Source organism: Panthera leo, chromosome F2 (assembly GCF_018350215.1).
Source record: "Panthera leo isolate Ple1 chromosome F2, P.leo_Ple1_pat1.1, whole genome shotgun sequence".
Classification (NCBI taxonomy): Eukaryota; Metazoa; Chordata; class Mammalia; order Carnivora; family Felidae; genus Panthera; species Panthera leo.
The window spans coordinates 34,401,913-34,422,622 of NC_056695.1; the positions used below are offsets into that span (position 1 = coordinate 34,401,913).

Genomic DNA, 20,710 nt, shown 5'->3' on the forward strand with positions numbered 1-20,710 from the left:
CACCAAATGTTACTGTGAAGATATTTTTTGGATGAGATTAATATTTAAATCATTAGGTTTTGAGTAAAGTGTGGTATACTCCATTATATGGGTGTGACTTATCCAATCAGTTGAAGGCGTTAAGAGAAAAACAAGACTGAAGTCTTCTGAGGAAGACAGAATTGTGTTTCCAGACTATTTTTGGACTTGAGCTGCACCATTAACTCTTCTCATGGTCTCCAGCCTGCTAGCTTGCCCTGCAGGTTTTGAAGTTACCAACCCTGAGGATTATATTAGCTAGTTTCTTACAATAAATCTCTCTCTCTCTCTCTCTCTCTCTCTCTCTCTGCATATCTTACTGGTTCTATTTCTCTGGAATATCCTGACTAATGTAGAGGCCATGAAAGAATTGGGTATAGCAAGGTTTATGGTAACAGTAATGAGATTGAAGGATCAAAAAAAGTATGGACAATTTTCATGTAATGTTGTTCATATTATGATTTATAATACTCCATTATTATATTACTTTTGCTAAAGCATTACAACACTCACTGTTCCACTAATATGTAAACAAATTTCACAAGGCTAAAAGGAAAGGAATATAAGCACATTTGTGCTTTTTGCAGTTTTAAAGAAATTTGAATATAATATAAAATTAAAGCAACAGATATATGTCTTTTGAAAAAACTCGAAGCAAGGTTATTTAGCATAGAATCATTCCCTGCAAACAATTTCTACTAGATCTGTATCCATTGTCAAATTTACAAAATGGAGAAAAGTCCATATGAAAATTTTGACTGAAGGCCCAAGAAACAAACTTAAAATATCCCTTAAGGCATCTTAAAATAAATCTTCGTAAGTTAAATGATTTTCAAATACTTTTTATTTCCCCTAATCTGGAAGATTGAAAATACACAAAACATGCCTACTAGCCTCCAATCTTGGTGCCAGATCTCTCTCTCTTTTTTCTCTGTCTCTTTTTCTCTCTCTTTCTGTTGGCCTGCCTTTTAAAGATATGGAAAATTCACTTTCAGGAAGAATTCAAGGTATGGAGGTTTTCAACAGTTGACAGTCATCTTTCTTTGTTACTCTTGGATATTCTGGTCTATTCAGTGTAGTTCCATTTCTTGTCTTTGTAAAACTGAAATCTACACTGTCAGTTTTCTGCTTTCTAGCTTTCTTTCCTTATAGGATTGGGCCCACACTACCTACAGGTTTCACTGACCTTTCTAGATTCATCTTTCGTTATCATCCTATGCACTGGCCGTAACTTCTTATTCTGTAAACAAGTTATAATTTCCCATGCTTGTGATAATAAGAAGGCTCCTGCCCAGGAGCTTCCACTTCCTCACCCTGTAGACTCCTAAGCATCTTTTGCACACACATACTTCAAATGTTCTCTCCATTGTGCACTCAGCCAGAGAGCATAGGTGATACTCTGCGAATGTATGTAACTGATAGAAGCAACACCAGACTCAGTTGGGTATAATTTATGAGGTAAGGATGTAGGATTACCATTCAGCCTATTTTCGCCTTAAGAAAAATAACAAATTTGTATAAACTACTAAGACTGCCTTCACGAAAATAAATTTAGAAAAATCCCATACCTATTCATTTTCTACTTCATTTAGCTTTAGAAAAAAATAACCCTTTTTACTTAACAGAAATATAAGTGGAAATGGGTTCTTTCTGGAAGAAAATGAATTTTTAATGGAAATGTCAGGAAAGAATGAATCTAAGTTTATATACAACATTAGTAAGATGTGAAGATTTAACCTTTTTTTCTCGATCAGATTTTGCTGATTTTATGGATTAAAAAAAACATATGTTAGCCTCAGAAAAAACTCTGAGGCTAAAAACTGATAATTTTCCAAATTAGAGATAATCCCATAAAAGTCATTGGTACATAATTTAAAGGTTTTGTTTTATTTTTAAAAGAGAGACAATTATGTTACTTATTCTCAATTAAGCTAGTCATTAAGGTATAGAGAATTTTATAACATTTAAGAAATGTTTATTTATTTTTTGGAGAGGAGGGGCAGAGAGAGAGGGAGACAGAAGATCTAAAGTGAGCTTTGCGCTGACAGTAGAAAGCCCGATGTGGGGCTTGAACTCATGAACTGTGAGATTATGACCTGAGCTGAAGTGAGAGGCTTATCCAACTGAGCCACCCAGGTGCCCTGAGAGTTTTATAACATTTTAAAATGCTATTAAAATAATTTAGCTTCATGGCTTTCATATCTTTTTTGACCATACCCTATAGTAACACAGATATTTATGTTGAGCTCAGTATACACATATTTATATGTGCTTTAATTTAATTTACTTTAATTTATTTTATTAAAAAAAGTTTATTTATTTGTTTTAAGAGAGAGAGAGCATGAGCAGGGGAGGCGCAGAGAGAGGGAGAGAGAGAATCTTAAGCAGGCTGCATGCTGTCAGTGAGGGGCCCGATGCAGGTCTTGATTACATGAACCATGAGATCATGACTTGAGCTGAAACTAAGACACTTAACTGACTGAGCCACCCAGGTATCCCTATTTTCTTTTATTTTTAAAGTAGGCATCATGTCCAGCACAGATGTGGGGTTTGAACTCACAACCCTGAGATCAAGACCTGAGCTGATATTAAGAGTTGGATGCTTAACTGACTGAACCACCCAGGACCCCATATATATGTGCATTTAAAGCTAAATAAAAGAAACAAACATTTCATAATATAATACCTACCCTTACTTATGTGTGAAGTACTCTGATATTTTCTCTTCTATTTTACATGCTTGTTGTGACTCCTTTAACTGAATTCATGATCCCCCCAGTGGATTGTAATCTGCAGCTTGAAAACCATTTACTTAGTTGAACCTGCTAACCAATGGAGGCATCTCTCTCCCAGTTTCCCTGATAGAAGATCAGAAAACTCTGTTTGTCCACATTCCATGATGCTTCTACTTCACTGGAGCTTCCACTGTGGGAGTCTCACTAGAAATTAGAAATTACTTTCCAACTAGAAAACTACTTTCATATAATCTCAGTAGTTGGCCTCAGTGCTTCTTCTCCTCCCCACACCCCTTCTCTCTCCCCACTGCCCCTCCCTCCCTTCCTTGCTAAGTAGCTATTCTCTGTCTAAAACTGTGCTGTGTCCAGTGAGTATCAAGACTATTAGGACCAAGCTTGCTCTCCAAGAGGTTTTACTTCTCTGTACAGGGCCTGTTGCTCAGAAATGGAGTTTACAGTTGAGTGTTATTTTGCTAAACAATATAGAGTAAGTCTCATTCCTTATCCATATAAGTGACTTTAATATATGTAAACTCTGCTCCTCTTGAATTTATTTTTTTCCCATAACTAAACATCCCATAACTAAACATTTTTGTTTGGGGCCATTCTTCTTTTTTTAATGGAAGCATAATGTATAAGAAGTAAAATATACAAATTTTAAGAGACAGTTGAATCAGTTTTGACAAATGAACACACTGTAGCTTCCATAGCAAGACAAAAAATTTCACCCCACAAGGTCCCCTTATGCCTCTTCCTAGTCAGTATCTTCATCCCTGCTCCCCACTAGAAGCAACTGTTGATTTGATTTGTATTATCATAAAATAATATTATTTTTAAGATCATCTTCTCACTATTTCCTTGGTTCACTATTCAACTCCTACCTCTTACCAGTAACTCTTAGCTTATCTACCTTGTAAAAGTTCTTAAAACGGGTTATTTGCAATGTTATAGGTTAATCCAGATGTAGTTAAAATAATCAAGAAAACCAAATTATGTTTGGTATAGCATTATACCAAATACAAACATGTATTATAACATTATAATACATAACTCTGTTGATTTATACAGAGTTTGAGGTCAGCAAAAATGCCCAGGTGTAAAAAAAATGTTGTGAAACTAGCTATGGCTCTTTTATATGTGTAACATTTCAATTTTCAGTCTAAATTTGGAACTTTACTTTTATGCTGTTGAAGTTAATCTTGGTTTTGCTCATTGTTTCAAAGTATTCAGTTAATTTTTAGTTTTTTAATATAACACATTTTATTTTATTTTATTAAAGTTTATTTATTTATTTTGAGAGAGAGAGAGAGAGAGAGAGAGAGAGTGCTGAAGGGGCAGAGAGAGAGGGAGAGAAAAAGAATCCGAAGCAGGCTCTGCATTATCAGTGTAAAGCCTGATGTGGGGCTCAAACCCACGAACTGCAAGATCATGACCTGTGCTGAAGCAGGATGCTCAACTGATGGAGTCACCCAGACGCCCCTATAATCTAACACATTTTAAACTGTTCCTTCTTACTTTGTGTCATCTGCCAATTTTAAAATCACATGGTTTATATCTTCACCAAAATCTGGATGGAAATCTAGAAGGATATATCAAGAAAAGAGTCCTAGGATACAGACTTAACTCTAGTATCCTATGGAGCTGAGGTGAGCCTAACACTGGGAGTGACTCTGCCCAACCATTTTACCATACAGCTTCTGCTTCTTCATTTTGTCCCCAATGGTGTTGATTACGTATTTTCAAGGCATATGTTTCTGTCTGGATTACATCTTCCTTTCTGTCTACACTTTTCAACCTAGGGGATCACATCCAGTCCCATGGCTTGAAATACATCAATATGTTAATATGCACAAATTTATTACTTCAGCTTGGATATCTCCCCTGAACTCAGATTTATTTATCAAACTGCCTACATGACATTTCATCTGGAGGTCTAACTCCCACCTCAAACAAACACATCCCAAAACAGAGGCCATTTCTAACCCCCTCACCCTTCACTTACTCCAAAACTTCTTATTTTGCAAATGATATATTTGTTCTTCATGTTCCTCAGGCTTAAATCCATGGAGTCAGCTTTGCTTCCTTTCTCTCCCTGTCTCTGTCTCTCTCTCCCTTCACACAATCAACAGCAAAAACTTGGGCCTCTTCCTTTGAATATATCCAATATTTGGCCACTTCCTAACAATTCTACTCCTACTACTCTGGATCTGGTCTCTATCCTGTCTTCTATGGATGGTTGCAGTAAACCCTATGTGGCCTCCCTGCTTCCATATTTGCTTCCATGGTCTATTATCCACATTATAGGAGAGACGATCCCTTCAAACTGATCTTAAATAGGTCACTTTCTGCCTAAGGTCTTCAGTGGTTTTTGCATCTCACAGTACAATCCAAGGTCTATCCTACAGCTTCCAAGATCCTCTATTAACTTACCGTCCCCCTTGACCTCCCTTTCTTTTATTCTCCTCGGACTATTCTTGCTTTCTATCACTGTGCCCTTGCTTCAGCTACCCTGGCCCCCTTTCAGGATGTTGCTGGCTCAGGGCTTCATCTTGTCTATTCTCCTGTAATATTGCCTTTCTGCCCATCCCTCCTTTCCCTCCTCCAATATCTGCATGGCTCATTTCCTTGCCTCCTGTAGTCCTTTGCTTAAATACTCCATTGTACTTTATCAGAGCAGCCTTTATTGACCAGTACCCTCCTCATCCGCCTTAGACTGCTTAATTTTGTTCATAGAATTATCACCTCAAAACATATTTCATATTTATTTTTTATTTTCCTCTTTGGGATTTAGGCTCCATGTAGCAAGTATTTATTTTCAACAAAGTGGCTAAAATGATGCCTGGAACATGGTAGGAACTTAACAAATATCTTCCGAATGAACAGATAATCAAATAGATAAATCAGTGCCATGCCACACACAGAATTAAATGTTAATGAGAAAAGTTTACATGCAGTACATTGCATTAAGAAGAGGAGAAAGTAGTAAAATTAAAGACGCTCAAAAAGTTAAAAATTTCTTTGTTATTCATTCCCCCCCCCCCCAAAAGCTTCTAAATTTGAATTTGGCCATCTAAAAACCCCAAACCCAAAGCATTTGTGACAGAAGACATGGTTAGGCACAATTCTCTGTCAGACCAATCCAGAGCTAATTTGGGTCTTGTCTGTCACTCATTGCCAAGGTACATTCATAAATGGGAAATTGTGTGCATAGTAGCAAAGACATAAAGCTATAGAGTTTAATTACATTTAAATTAATTCAAGAAGAGCCTGAAAAACTCTTTTCTGACCGCAATTAGGAGAGAGTGGCTTCTAAAGAAGAAGTCATCTCATGATACTCTATATGGAAAACCCAAAAGATTCCACCAAAAAACTGCTAGAATTGATTCATGAATTCAGCAAAGTGGCAGGATATAAAATCAACGCACAGAAATCGGTTGCATTCCTATACACCAACAATGAAGTGACAGAAAGAGAAATCAAGGAATCGATCCCATTTACAGTTGCACCAAAACCCATAAAATACCTAGGAATAAATCTAACCAAAGAGGTGAAAAATCTATACCCTGAAAATTATAGAAAGCTTATGAAAGAAATTGAAGAAGAAACAAAAAAATGAAAAAAGATTCCATGCTCCCGGATAGGAAGAACAAATATTGTTAAAATGTCAATACTACCCAAAGCAATCTACATATTCAATGCAATCCCTATCAAAATAATGCCAGCATTCTTCACAGAGCTAGAACAAATAATCCTAAAATTTGTATGGAACCACAAAAGACCCCGAATAGCCAAAGCAATCTTGAAAAAGAAAACCAAAGCAGGAGGCATCACAATCCCAGATTTCAAGCTATACTACAAAGCTGTAATCATCAAGACAGTATGGTACTGGCACAAGAACAGACACTCAGAACAGAATAGAGAACCTAGTAATGGACCCACAAACATATGGCCAACTAATCTTTGACAAAGCAGGAAAGAATATCCAATGGAATAAAGACAGTCTCTTCAGCAAGTGGTGCTGGAAAAACTGGACAGCGACATGAAGAAGAATGAACCTGGACCACTTTCTTACACCATACACAAAAATAAACTCAAAATGGGTGAAAGACCTCAATGTAAGACAGGAAGCCATAAAAATCCTCGAGGAGCAAGCAGGCAAAAACCTCTTTGATCTTGCCCACAGCAACTTCTTACTCAACACATCTCCAGAGGCAAGGGAAAAAAAAGCAAAAATGAACTATTGGGACCTCATCAAAATAAAAAGCTTCTGCACAGTGAAGGAAACAAGCAGCAAAACTAAAAGGCAACCGACAGAATGGGAGAAGATATTTGCAAATGACATATCACATAAAGGGTTAGTATCCAAAATCTATAAAGAACTCATCAAACTCAACAACCAAAAAACAAATAATCCAGTGAAGAAATGGGCAAAAGACATGAATAGACACTTCTCCAAAGAAGACATCCAGATGGCCAACTAACACATGAAAAAATGCTCAACATCACTCATCATCAGGGAAATACAAATCAAAACTACAGTGAGATACCACCTTACACCTGTCAGAATGGCTAACATTACCAACACAGGCAACAACAGATGTTGGCGAGGATGTGGAGAAAGAGGATCTCTTTTGCATTGTTGGTGGGAATGCAAGCTGGTGCAGCCACTCTGGAAAACAGTATGGAGGTTCCTCAAAAAAAACTAAAAACAGAACTACCCTATGACCCAGCATTGCACTACTAGGCATTTATCCAAGGGATACAGGTGTGCTGTTTCGAAGGGACACATGCACCCCCATGTTTATAGTAGCACTATCAACAATAGCCAAAGTATGGAAAGAGACCAAATGTCCATCGATGGATGACTGGATAAAGAAGATATGGTATATATAGACAATGGAGTCTTACTCAGCAATCAAAAAGAAAGAAATCTTGCCATTTGCAACTACGTGGATGGAACTGGAGGGTATTATGCTAAGTGAAATTAGTCAGAGAAAGCAAATATCATATGAATTTACTCATATGAGGACTTTAAGAGACAAAACAGATGAACATAAGGGAAGGGAAACAAAAATAATATAAAAATGGGGAGGAGGACAAAACATAAGAGACTCATAAATATGGAGAACAAACTGAGGGTTACTGGAGGGGTTGTGTGAGAGGGGATGGGCTAAATGGGTAAGGGGCACTAAGGAATCTACTCCTGAAATCATTGTTGCACTGTATGCTAATTTGGATATAAATTTTAAAAAATAAAAAATAAAATTAAAAAAATAAAGAAGTCATCTGCCAAAGACAGACCCAGTTTATTTGACTCTAACTTCACGTAAATTCTCCAGATTGCTGATTTTGTTAAAACATAAGGCAATAAAAATAATAAATCTGTATACAGTAAGAGCTTAGACTTTACAGAGAAATTGATATGGTGTTTTTCTCTTAATTATAAAAGCACTTGCCTTGAACAAGTCGACTTTGCTGATGATGCTGAGGTTCATATCCACGGTGAGGGCTAACTGCATGGTGACAGGCAGTGTACTGATCAGATCTGACTCATCTTTGCAAAGACAAAAACATAAACCCACAAGCAGAATAATTAAAAAAAGTCACCAAAGTATAAGAAAATTTTTTAAATTAAGGAAACAAAATGCCAACTCTTTTTATAAACAGCTGCATCAAATTCTATATTTTTATTACTTCTATTGGACATACATACATATCACAATAGCACTATCACTTTAATGAGAGAAGAGAAGTATAGTATTTTAACTACAAATGACATAATAGCTCTGAATAGTTTCAGAACATTGTGTTTATTGAAACTTTAGATATAAAGTTTAGTGATCATGGAACAATGGCTAGTGAACTACCTGGATGGAAAAAGGATCCAGTTCTTGTCTTTTGATCTACACATTCCAGCCCTAACATCCTGGGGATGACAAGTCATAATGAGTACCACCATGTGGCATTTGAAAGCTTACTGAGCTCTGTCACTATCTTAGGTGACCTTTGTGACAACCCTAAGGTAAGTGTTCTCATTCCTGCTTTGCAGAAAGAAGAAACAGAAAAACTGAAGCTCAGACAGGCTGTAAGTGACTTGTTCAATTGTGAATAATTGGTAGGTGGCTCAGCTTGGAATGGAATCTAAAAGAGAAATTGCTGAGTAAATTCAAATTATTGTTATTTACTTGCTTATTAACCCAATGAAGAATGTGAATACATTAAAGATTTGTCTGTATGTGAATGAAATGATAGGCCTTCAGGCTGATAAAATGTTCCATAAATAAAGCTGCCCATTCTTAGTCTCTAGTATAGGACAAATTTCTGAGAGTTGATTATTTTTATGTTTTCTTACATCCATTTAGAAAAGAATAATTGACACATTATATCCTTATTTTGATTCCAATATTCATTCTAAATCTGAAAATCCTTTCTATAAAAACATAACTCCTTGTTTCCAAGGGTTATTTGTCCTTAGTTCCCTCCTAAACCAAGGTGATGGAGTAGTATTTATAGTTGGAGAGAAAGAAGGAACCTGTTACTGCTCCTTTTGCTGCCCTTCCTCACTTGTCATGTCCTCAGGAATAGCTGTGGATGATCTTCCAGGATTTGCATAACCAGTAAGTTATGTCTGGGCATTTAAGGAAAAAAAAATCTCATTGTATTAAATTAATACTTTGAAGAACATTTAGTTGTTTTCCAGTCTTTTGTTCAACTCCAATTAGTGTCTGCTTCTAACTTACAGAACTTCCATTATATGACATGCTATACAGGGATTTAATCAGTAATCTGCCTTACTTACCTAGCATTCTTTGAGAATCCCATGTATATTCATACCAAGTCCGAACCCGCTTCTGCACACTCTTAGGAATGGAATAAGTATTCATGTAGGAAATGGTATGATCCATGCTGTTTCGGAAGTTGCTCTGATTGGCTGTAGCTGCTCCAATTACATCTTGCATCTGAAACCACAAATATGGTCACTCCACACCTGGCAGAGGAACTGAAAGAGTTTTTTACAAACCCGGGTGAATTAAGAGTTTGTATGAGGTACATTCCATTCTAATGCACTAACTACTAGATTTTTAACACACTGATATTGGGTCTTAATTTCAATCATTCACATAAAACAATGGGCAAATCATATCCTCCTTTTGACCCCATACATACAACAATAGGACCCGTCTTACCATGTGAAGTTTTTGGGAGGATTCAGTCACATAATGCATGCATCTGCACACAATCTTCTTTGCAAACTTGTATATTACTGAAAAGATGTTGGTTGATATTTTAAAAATTATACAGCTTATGCTTATTCAAGGGATATACAAGGAAAGTTGAGCAATTACCTGGCAAAATGTTTAGTCCATTTTGGTGAGTCTCACTTTGAAAGAATCTTTCAAGACTATCCAGTGTGGCTGGCTATATAGACTCAATTCATCATGAAATTGCAACCTCTGTACTTCCCTTTGTGTTGTTTAGACAGATAAAATCAAATCTCATCATGCTTAAGGCACAGTATTCAGCAGAAGTTGAAATGTGCTGAAATTACTGAAGCATCATCTACTGCTGTGACAATACTTAAGGAACTGTCAGGTTTTAGTTCTTGGATGTTTATAACTCAGCCATAAAAACCCACTCTAGGTTAAAAGCTGATCTTTAAGGTCTCAGCACAAAAAAGATATATAGCTTGACTCTTCCTCTCACATAGAGGGAAGCAAGTGGTTGTAAATTTGCTTTGACTGTAGGTTTATAATACGGAGGAAAACCAGAGTCTTGCTTTTATATTCTCAAGACTTTGCTCATTCATTCTAGTAGCTGAGCCTTTCTGCTTATGGAAAAACTACTCATTCTTTGAAGTCTACCTCAAATGGCTCTTTTATTGTGGTGCCTTCCTCAGTTTCCATTTTTAGAGTCAATAAGTTCTTCTTATCAAAAGTATCTGCTGAGGAGGTATGCAGATAGTCAAACTAGATACATCTATTTCAGTCTCTGACTTCCTCCTTGGGGGCTATTCCAAATGTTCTTCTGCAACCTTAGTTACTAGATCTCCTTTTTACAAGCCATTCTTGACAGATGGAGAACATTACCAACTCACCTAAGGCCGTGAGAATTGGGACGTTAGGGGTTGGGTTGGGAAATTTAATAAAGTTTAAATTGGGAGCCGAGGACAATTAAAAGCATTATTGATCAATGTTGAAGGCCCAGAATTTATAGTGACAGGAATCTGAATGGTTTATGTGCTATCCTTCAGCAATGATGGTTTTGGTAGTGAGGTGAAGAATACATGTATTTCATGATGTGTTCCACATTAGGTGAAGAAAATGCCAGTCTTTATTAATTGTATCAGAGACTAGAATATTGTAGTTAAAATGTGATGATTACATCCAGGGTGTAGTTCTTGGTGTGGTTATATATGGGAATTTTGAATAAATGGGGATTTTGTCCCAGTCTCTCTTTTGTTTTTAACTGTTTTCCTCAGCATTTTTTAGTCACTGTGAAAGTTTAACCACAAATCTGTACCTCCTGTCTCAATCTTATTTTTTTGTGACAGGAGGGGGTGGCAGGCTCTAGTATTACATTTTCAGTGGCTTGATATTTCTTCCTGTTCCTGTTGGAACCTCGAATTCAGTGTAAAGGCAGATGTGGTGTGGTGTGGTGTGTAAAGCAACACTTCTCAAACTTTCATGTGCATATAAATCACCTGAAAATATTGTTAAACTGTAGATTCTGATTCCTTAGTTCTGGGGTAAGTTCTGAAATCTGAATTTCCCAAGTGCTGCTTCTGCTGCTAGTCCAAAGACAACATACTATATAGCAAAAGAACTGAACTCAAACTAGATATAATTTTTTAATCTTGTAGACATTGACTTGGAGACAGTAAGTGCTAAATACATGTTAGATTTTACTATTACTTTCAACATTTCATGGCTGTATCATTTCACTGTGTGAATTACATGTATGAATTAGGTATGCCTCTTAATCTCTTTACACTGGAGTTGCCTCATCTATAAAAGTGAGACAGCAATGAAGGGGATGTGGCTACCTCACACAGAATTTTATGAGAAATTATGAAATAATTTTATTTTTTCTATTTAAGTTCAAATTAATTGCATTAACCAGCTTTCCATTTTCAGTCATTAATGCAGTGACTAAGCCACTAAGATTATGATATTTTATACTTACAGTTTTTTTTTTAAGCAGGCTTCATGCCAAGTGTGGAGCCCAATGTAGGGTTTGAACTCATGACTCTGAGATCAAGACCTGTGCTGAGATCAGGAGTTGGACGCTTAACTGACTGAGCCACCCAGGTGCCCCTATACTTATAATTTTTAACTGTTTGTGTATTCTTCCCAAACCTGAATATTTTCTAGAGTTTCCTTTACAGTCTCTCTCTCCATGATGTTACCATATTCAGGCTGGAGTTGCCATATCCCTATATATCCCTATATATCATGGTATTAACCATGTTTTTTTATTTTTTGTATTTTGATGCTTTGATATCTGGTACTATCCTGTCCAGAGTTAGCTGATTCCGAGAGATCGCAAACAACTCCACTGTGAGTGGGCTTTTATAGGCAAAGTAATCAATGTAGAGGCCATACTCCCAACAGCCTTCTTTATTGGGCTCTCATATTCCAGGCTACTATCCACCTGATCCACCGAATCACTCCAGAGCCAAGTACCAGACAGAGACAGTTCCTAAATCCTAGAACCTGCTAAAATTATCCAAACTAGCCAATCCTAAATCTGTTACCCTGCTTAACCTGCTCCTTCCCTGGTGCTTCCCATGTGTCTCCCTTGGCATATTGTGACCCTTCCTTTTGAGTCTGTTTGTCTAACAAACTATCTTATCAATGCCAATTGTCTCTTGATTTGTTGGCTTCACCATACCTAAATAATAATAAAACCTCCTTTTTATTTTTTATTACTTTTTAAAGTGTTTACTTATTTATTTTGAGAGAGTGAGCAAGTGCATGCAAGTAGGGGAAGGGCAGAGAGAAAGGGAGAGACAGAATGCCAAGTAGACTTTGTGCTGTCAGTGCAGAGTCTGACACGGGGCATGATCTCAAGAACTCATGAGATCATGACCTGAGCTGAAATTAAGAGTCCAACACTTAACTGACTAAGCTACCCAGGTGCCCCAATAAAATCTACTTTTAAAGACAGTATCATCTCCTCTAATTCATATTATATTTTGATAATCTTCCTGAATTTCTCCTTTGTTCAAAATTCCCCCTTGGCTGACTTCCTACTGCCTTTTAAGATAAAGTTCAACATCTTTAACACTCAGAGCCCTAAAATATTTTGTCTTTATGTACATCTCTAACCTTATTTACAAGCATCCTTCACTCCAGTCATGCTGGTACTCCTTCTATTTCCTCAAACATACTTGTTTTATATTGTTGCTATCTTTCACACACTATTTCTGATTGACTGGACTATCTGTCTATAATGACTGAATCCTATCTGTTTTATTAAGATGTTGCAAATACATTCTTCTCCAGGAAAACTCCTGGAAAACTTCCCTTTTCTTAACTAATATAATACAGCTTTCAAACTTTCCTCTGGTACTTACCATGGATAGCAGGTCCTGATATTCATTGATGTAGGATTTGAGTTTTGACTACTTGTGGTCAGCTTCAAATGTTATTAAAATAGCTTTTATTGCAAAATATTGTTAAAGCATGCAATTTATTCATACCACTGTGAGTGTGGTGAATGAGAAAGAATAATTTATCTAGTGGGAATAGTCAAATAGTCATTTTGTGAATTTGTCTAACTCTACCCAGCATACAAATCTCAACATGGGGCTTTTTTGTTCTCAAACATATGGCATATGAAGTACCTTCCAAGGAAGTATAACTTCTAAAAAGCTATGTTGTCCAGCTTTCTTTTCTTATGAATCTGGGAATGCACAAAGATACTGGGTTCTATGCCTTGCAAATGCCAACTACCTTGCGGTAGTTATTTGTGTTTGTTTAACTTTCTTACTAGACTGTGATTCCTTGAGAATAAGGACAAAGAGATGCCATAGTAAACATTTATGAACCAATGACTTATTAATTAAATTTATTTAAATGGCATTTGGGAGCCTCTGAAGTTGATTTTAATCCAGGGATTTTATGAAAATGTATGAAGTTTAATTAAAGAAGGGAGATTTTAAAGGTTTTTCAGGAAATTCCAAGTTAATAAGTCAATTTAGAAACTTGACTTTCTCTGGGAGTCTAACCTGACATTGTGGACAGGTCTTCTGTTAGATTTAATGGTTTAAAAATTCAAAGGCAATGTTGGCTCATTCACATCCTCCTCCAATTCATTAAAATAGATGAAAGATTGATTTTTTTCTTCTGTAAATTTACAAAGACTTATTAGCCTTTCAAAAATAGCAGTATTATGTATTTAGAGATTCATATCTCCATTTACCTGACCAATTAAGCTGGAGAACACAAAAACTCCAGAAAAAAAATTCACCAGTTGAAAAACAATTTCAAATGATGTTTGTGGTTCTGGAAGGCCCCCAATAGTAATTAAAGTTCGAACGGCCCAGTAATAGCATCTCAGGTACCTGTGAAAAGAAAATATATCCATTTTGCCTTTTATTAGCACATTAAAATAGCACTATGCTTGGGAGTACAGATCACTACTAAATTATAACACATTTCCTCCTAATCAAGATTTTCTTTCTATAGGAAACATTAGCAAATACCATGTGTACCAACATAAACTTCTCAATAAACATAGTGAAATGACTAAATAATTAGTCCTAAGGAGGGTGTTTACTAGGTGTTCTGCTTATCTCTTGCTGCAAAACAGATAACCTCAAAATTTAGTGGTATAAAACAACTATTTCATTAGGGCTCATAAACCTTTGGGTTGGGTATTTGTGTAAAGCCCAGCAGAGATGGCCCAGCAAGATGAGTGGACCCTCAGCTGGGGTGACTTGAATGACTGGTGGTCACTGGGCAGACTTATTGAAGCCAAATGTCTGGGAACTTGAATCTGTTGACTGGGTTTCTCTGTTCTCCACATTACATCTTTTTGGAATGCCCAAGATGTCTTCTCTCATGTTTCTGAACCTGGGCTGGCATAGTTGGAATAGCTGGGGCTGGCTGGGTATCCTTTTTTCAAGCAGCTTCTCAATATGACAAGCTTGAGCTTCCTCATACCATGGCAGTGTCAGAGTAGATGGGCTTCTTACCTGGTGGCTGGTTTCCCCCAGAGCCATAGTAGTCCTGACAGTAGCTATACAGTTTCTTATAACTCAGAAGTTGAGGAAAGGGATATTTGGAGCCACCTTACAATGAGAGGAGCAGCAAAGAATTTGAGGGCATCTTTAAAGTACCACACTAGTGATTTGTGAGATCAAGGATATTTATAAAGATTGGAGAGCTTTTTATAGTGTAGATACAGTTATTTTTACTTATAGAAAATATAGCAGATATGTTCCTCCTCTCTCTTCTCTACTTACATCTTCTTACAGTATTCATTATATAAACCATGACAGGGACAGAGACGTATGGACCTCAATCTTAAAAGGGAAATTTCTCTTGGGTATAACAGGTAATTTATCTAGAAATTTAGTATTGAAGAAAATCAATAATAATAATATACTTGATTAATATAATAGTCAAGTTTAGAAATATACTTGATAAAGATTCTGTACTTAACTTGAACAATTGAAAGTGGAGAGACTGGTATCCTAAGAGCCCAGATAGGAAGAGAATCAGGAATCAAAGCAACAGAAAAGAATATAATAAAGATTAGGACAGAACATGTAAGATTCACTTAACTACAAATGTCTATTTGGGGCTGAATACGGGAGCCCCCAAATATATAAAACAATTACTCACAAACATAAGCAACCTTATTGATAAGAATGTGGTAATTGCAGGGGACTTTAATACCCCACTTACAACAATGGATAGATCATCTAGACACACGGTCAATAAAGAAACAAGGGCCCTGAATGATACATTGGATCAGATGGACTTGACAGATATATTTAGAACTCTGCATCCCAAAGTAACAGAATATACTTTCTTCTCGAGTGCATGTGGAACATTCTTCAAGATAGATCACATACTGGGTCACAAAACAGCCCTTCATAAGTATACAAGAATTGAGATCATACCATGCATACTTTCAGACCACAATGCTATGAAGCTTGAAATCAACCACAGGGAAAAGTCTGGAAAACCTCCAAAAGCATGGAGGTTAAAGAACACCCTACTAAAGAATGAATGGGTCAACCAGGCAATTAGAGAAGAAATTAAAAAATATATGGAAACAAACAAAAATGAAAATACAACAATCCAAACGCTTTGGGATGCAGCGAAGGCAGTCCTGAGAGGAAAATACATTGTAATCCAGGCCTATCTCAAGAAACAAGAAAAATCCCAAATACAAAATCTAACAGCACACTTAAAGGAAATAGAAGCAGAACAGCAAAGACAGCCTAAACCCAGCAGAAGAAGAGAAATAATAAAGATCAGAGCAGAAATAAACAATATAGAATCTAAAAAAACTGTAGAGCAGATCAATGAAACCAGGAGTTGGTTTTTTGAAAAAATAAACAAGATTGATAAACCTCTAGCCAGGCTTCTCAAAAAGAAAAGGGAGATGATCCAAATAGATAACATCATGAATGAAAATGGAATTATTACAACCAATCCCTCAGAAATACAAGCAATTATCAGGGAATACTATGAAAAATTATATGCCAACAAACTGGACAACCTGGAAGAAATGGACAAATTCCTAAACACCCACATACTTCCAAAACTCAACCAGGAGGAAATAGAAAGTTTGAACAGACCCATAACCAGTGAAGAAATTGGATCAGTTATCAAAAATCTCCCAATAAATAAGAGTCCAGGACCAGATGGCTTCCCAGGGGAGTTCTACCAGACGTTTAAAGCAGAGATAATGCCTATCCTTCTCAAGCTATTCCAAAAAATAGAAAGGGAAGGAAAACTTCCAGACTCATTCTATGAAGCCAGTATTACTTTGATTCCTAAACCAGACAGAGACCCAGTAAAAAAAGAGAACTACAGGCCAATATCCCTGATGAATATGGATGCAAAAAGTCTCAATAAGATACTAGCAAATCGAATTGAACAGTATATAAAAAGCATTATTCACCATGATCAAGTGGGATTCATTCCTGGGATGCAGGGCTGGTTCAACATTCACAAATCAATCAACGTGATACATCACATTAATAAAAGAAAAGAACCATATGATCCTGTCAGTCGATGCAGAAAAAGCATTTGACAAAATTCAGCATCCTTTCTTTTTTTAAAAAAATTTTTTTAACTTTTATTTATTTTTGAGACAGAGAGAGACAGAGCATGAACTGGGGAGGAGCAGAGAGAGAGGGAGACACAGAATCTGAAACAGGCTCCAGGCTCTGAGCTGTCAGCACAGAGCCCGATGCGGGGCTCGAACTCACGGACCGTGAGATCATGATCTGAGCCGAAGTCGGATGACCAACCGACCGAGCCACCCAGGCACCCCTCAGCATCCTTTCTTAATAAAAACCCTCGAGAAAGTCGGGATAGAAGGAACATAGTTAAACATCATAAAAGCCATTTATGAAAAGCCCACAGCTAACATCATCCTCAATGGGGAAAAACTGAGAGCTTTTCCCGTTAGATCAGGAACACAACAGGGATGTCCACTCTCACTGCTGTTGTTTAACATAGTGTTGGAAGTTCTAGCATCAGCAATCAGACAACAAAAGGAAATCAAAGGCATCAAAATTGGCAAAGATGAAATTAAGCTTTCACTTTTTGCAGATGACATTATATTATACATGGAAAATCCGATAGACTCCACCAAAAGTCTGCTAGAACTGATACATGAATTCAGCAAAGTCGCAGGATACAAAATCAATGTACAGAAATCAGTTGCATTCTTATACACTAATAATGAAGCAACAGAAAGACAAATAAAGAAACTGATCCCATTCACAATTGCACCAAGAAGCATAAAATACCTAGGAATAAATCTAACCAAAGATGTAAAAGATCTGTATGCTGGAAAGTATAGAAAGCTTATGAAGGAAATTGAAGAAGATACAAAGAAATGGAAAAACATTCTGTGCTCATGGGTTGGAAGAATAAATACTGTCAAAATGTCAATACTACCCAAAGCTATCTACACATTCAAAATTGCACCAGCATTCTTCTCGAAACTAGAACAAGCAATCCTAAAATTCATATGGAACCACAAAAGGCCCCGAATAGCCAAAGTAATTTTGAAGAAGACCAAAGCAGGAGGCATCACAATCCCAGACTTTAGCCTCTACTACAAAGCTGTCATCATCAAGACAGCATGGTATTGGCACAAAAACAGACACATAGACCAATGGAATAAAATAGAAACCCCAGAACTAGACCCACAAATGTATGGCCAACTCATCTTTGACAAAGCAGGAAAGAACATCCAATGGAAAAAAGACAGTCTCTTTAACAAATGGTGCTGGGAGAACTGGACAGCAACATGCAGAAGATTGAAACTAGACCACTTTCTCACACCATTCACAAAAATAAACTCAAAATGGATAAAGGACCTGAATGTGAGACAGGAAACCATCAAAACCTTAGAGGAGAAAGCAGGAAAAGACCTCTCTGACCTCAGCCGTAGCAACCTCTTACTCGACACATCCCCAAAGGCAAGGGAATTAAAAGCAAAAATGAACTCTTGGGACCTCATGAAGATAAAAAGCTTCTGCACAGCAACGGAAACAATCAACAAAACTAAAAGGCAACCAACGGAATGGGAAAAGATATTTGCAAATGACATATCGGACAAAGGGCTAGTATCCAAAATCTATAAAGAGCTCACCAAACTAACTCCACACCTGAAAAACAAATAATCCAGTGAGGAAATGGGCAGAAAACATGAATAGACACTTCTCTACAGAAGACATCCGGATGGCCAACAGGCACATGAAAGGATGTTCAACGTTGCTCCTCATCATGGAAATACAAATCAAAACCACACTCAGATATCACCTCATGCCAGTCACAGTGGCCAAAATGAACAAATCAGGAGACTATAGATGCTGGAGAGGATGTGGAGAAACGGGAACCCTCTTGCACTGTTGGTGGGAATGCAAACTGGTGCAGCCACTCTGGAAAACAGTGTGGAGGTTCCTCAGAAAATTAAAAATAGACCTACCCTATGACCCAGCAGTAGCATTGCTAGGGATTTACCCAAGTGATACAGGAGTACTGATGCATAGGGGCACTTGTACCCAATGTTTATAGTAGCACTCTCAACAATAGCCAAATTATGGAAAGACCCTAAATGTCCATTAACTGATGAATGGATAAAGAAATTGTGGTTTATATACACAATGAAATACTACATGGTAATGAGAAAGAATGAAATATGGCCCTTTGTAGCAACGTGGATGGAACTGGAGAGTGTGATGCTAAGTGAAATAAGCCATACAGAGAAAGACAGATACCATATGTTTTCACTCTTATGTGGATCCTGAGAAACTTAACAGAAACCCATGGGGGAGGGGAAGGTAAAAAAAAAAAGAGGTTACAGTGGGAGAGAGCCAAAGCATAAGAGACTCTTAAAAACTGAGAACAAACTGAGGGTTGATGGGGGGTGGGAGGGGTGGGAGGGTGGGTGATGGGTATTGAAGAGGGCATCTTTTGGGATGAGCACTGAGTGTTGTATGGAAACCAATTTGACAATAAATTTCATATCTTGAAAAAAAAAGATTCACTTAATTACATTTGGCTAAGGGTTTCATGGAGTCTATAGTGAAGTGGGAATGAAAGTTGGTATTAGTCTCATTGTGTATTTATTGTAATCTTTGTGCATGATTAGATATACTACTTGGTATATTCCATATACCACTGAATTCCTAAAGAAAAATGTGCTGTATATATACAACATCTCCATATATTATTGCAGAGAGGCACTGGATTTAGTGGGTCCCATCTAGCAATTCTAGTTTCCAGGGTAGACACAGAAAAGCAGTACTGTTTACAGAATCCTAGACCTAGTTGTCTTTTTTTTTTGTCTAGGTGTGCCACATAAATATTTGTACTTCAAGTACTCGTGTTTTAGTCTTTGAGCAAGGGTGGTCCTTTTCTTGAGAAAAAGTTTACAGTTTTCAGATCTTCAAGCAGCAGGGAGTTGGAGGTTTTCAAAGAATCAAACTGCAGTTAAAGTCAATATTCAAAAAAAGATCTAGAAAGAAATCATTCATTTTGAAATTCAATACCTTTTGAAGGATATGAGTTTGTATTTTTTTTTAAAACCTGGTGGAACAGAAAAATAATTAACTCTTTGGAGAGTATGAAACCAGTGTGCCAAGAGAATAAAAATATTACCACTTTGCAATTTTTTCTAGCAAGTTTCTTTGGACTTACTAATATTACAGTGAACTGGATGTCAAAGAGAGCCACCTTGAAGAAGTACAGAATTAATTTTATGGATTGCATTTTAACTTTTCAAATTCCAATTTATAATTTCCTATTACCTGATTTAGTTTGGTCACCGACCTAGGACCTGTGGGTCTTTTTAAATTAAGGAAATATATTGAACCCAATACTATCCAGAATGGGACAGGGACTAGATTCTCTCCCTACACAGCCATCTCCCTTACAAGTGTTGGGATTACTGTCTTCTTCAAAGTCACTGCAATGTTAGCAGGAACAAATACATGAATTACTTTCTCTAATTTTCTTATTTGTGAATGCCAGGAGATAACAATCAAATGTGAAACTTAGGCATTGATTTTCCAAATCTGAAGAGTTAGCCTTGAACTATTTTTTGTTGTTTACGAATTAGTCTGCTATGTTAATTGGAAGTTTTCTGCCTTAATGCTTTGAAGTTTATTTTTGGATTCATGTCTCATGCACTCAGACATGCACAACCAAAGGTAAGATTTGTAATTTAATTAGATGGCATCTTATTGATTTTCCTAG

At 36.8% G+C, this 20,710-nt stretch overlaps 1 protein-coding gene across 7 annotated transcripts in view; it reads right to left on the reverse strand.

The window, feature by feature from the left end:
• The window catches only part of CNGB3 (cyclic nucleotide gated channel subunit beta 3), a 280,338-nt gene that overhangs the window by 48,876 nt on the left and 210,752 nt on the right, over positions 1-20,710 (reverse strand). For all 7 annotated transcript variants that reach the window (XM_042924242.1, XM_042924247.1, XM_042924245.1 and 4 more), the window contains 3 exons: positions 14,178-14,319; positions 9,553-9,712; positions 8,210-8,307 (listed from right to left, as the gene is read on the reverse strand). In XM_042924242.1, coding sequence (XP_042780176.1) covers positions 8,210-8,307; positions 9,553-9,712; positions 14,178-14,319 — 400 coding nt within the window. The remainder of the gene's footprint in view (positions 1-8,209; positions 8,308-9,552; positions 9,713-14,177; positions 14,320-20,710) is intronic.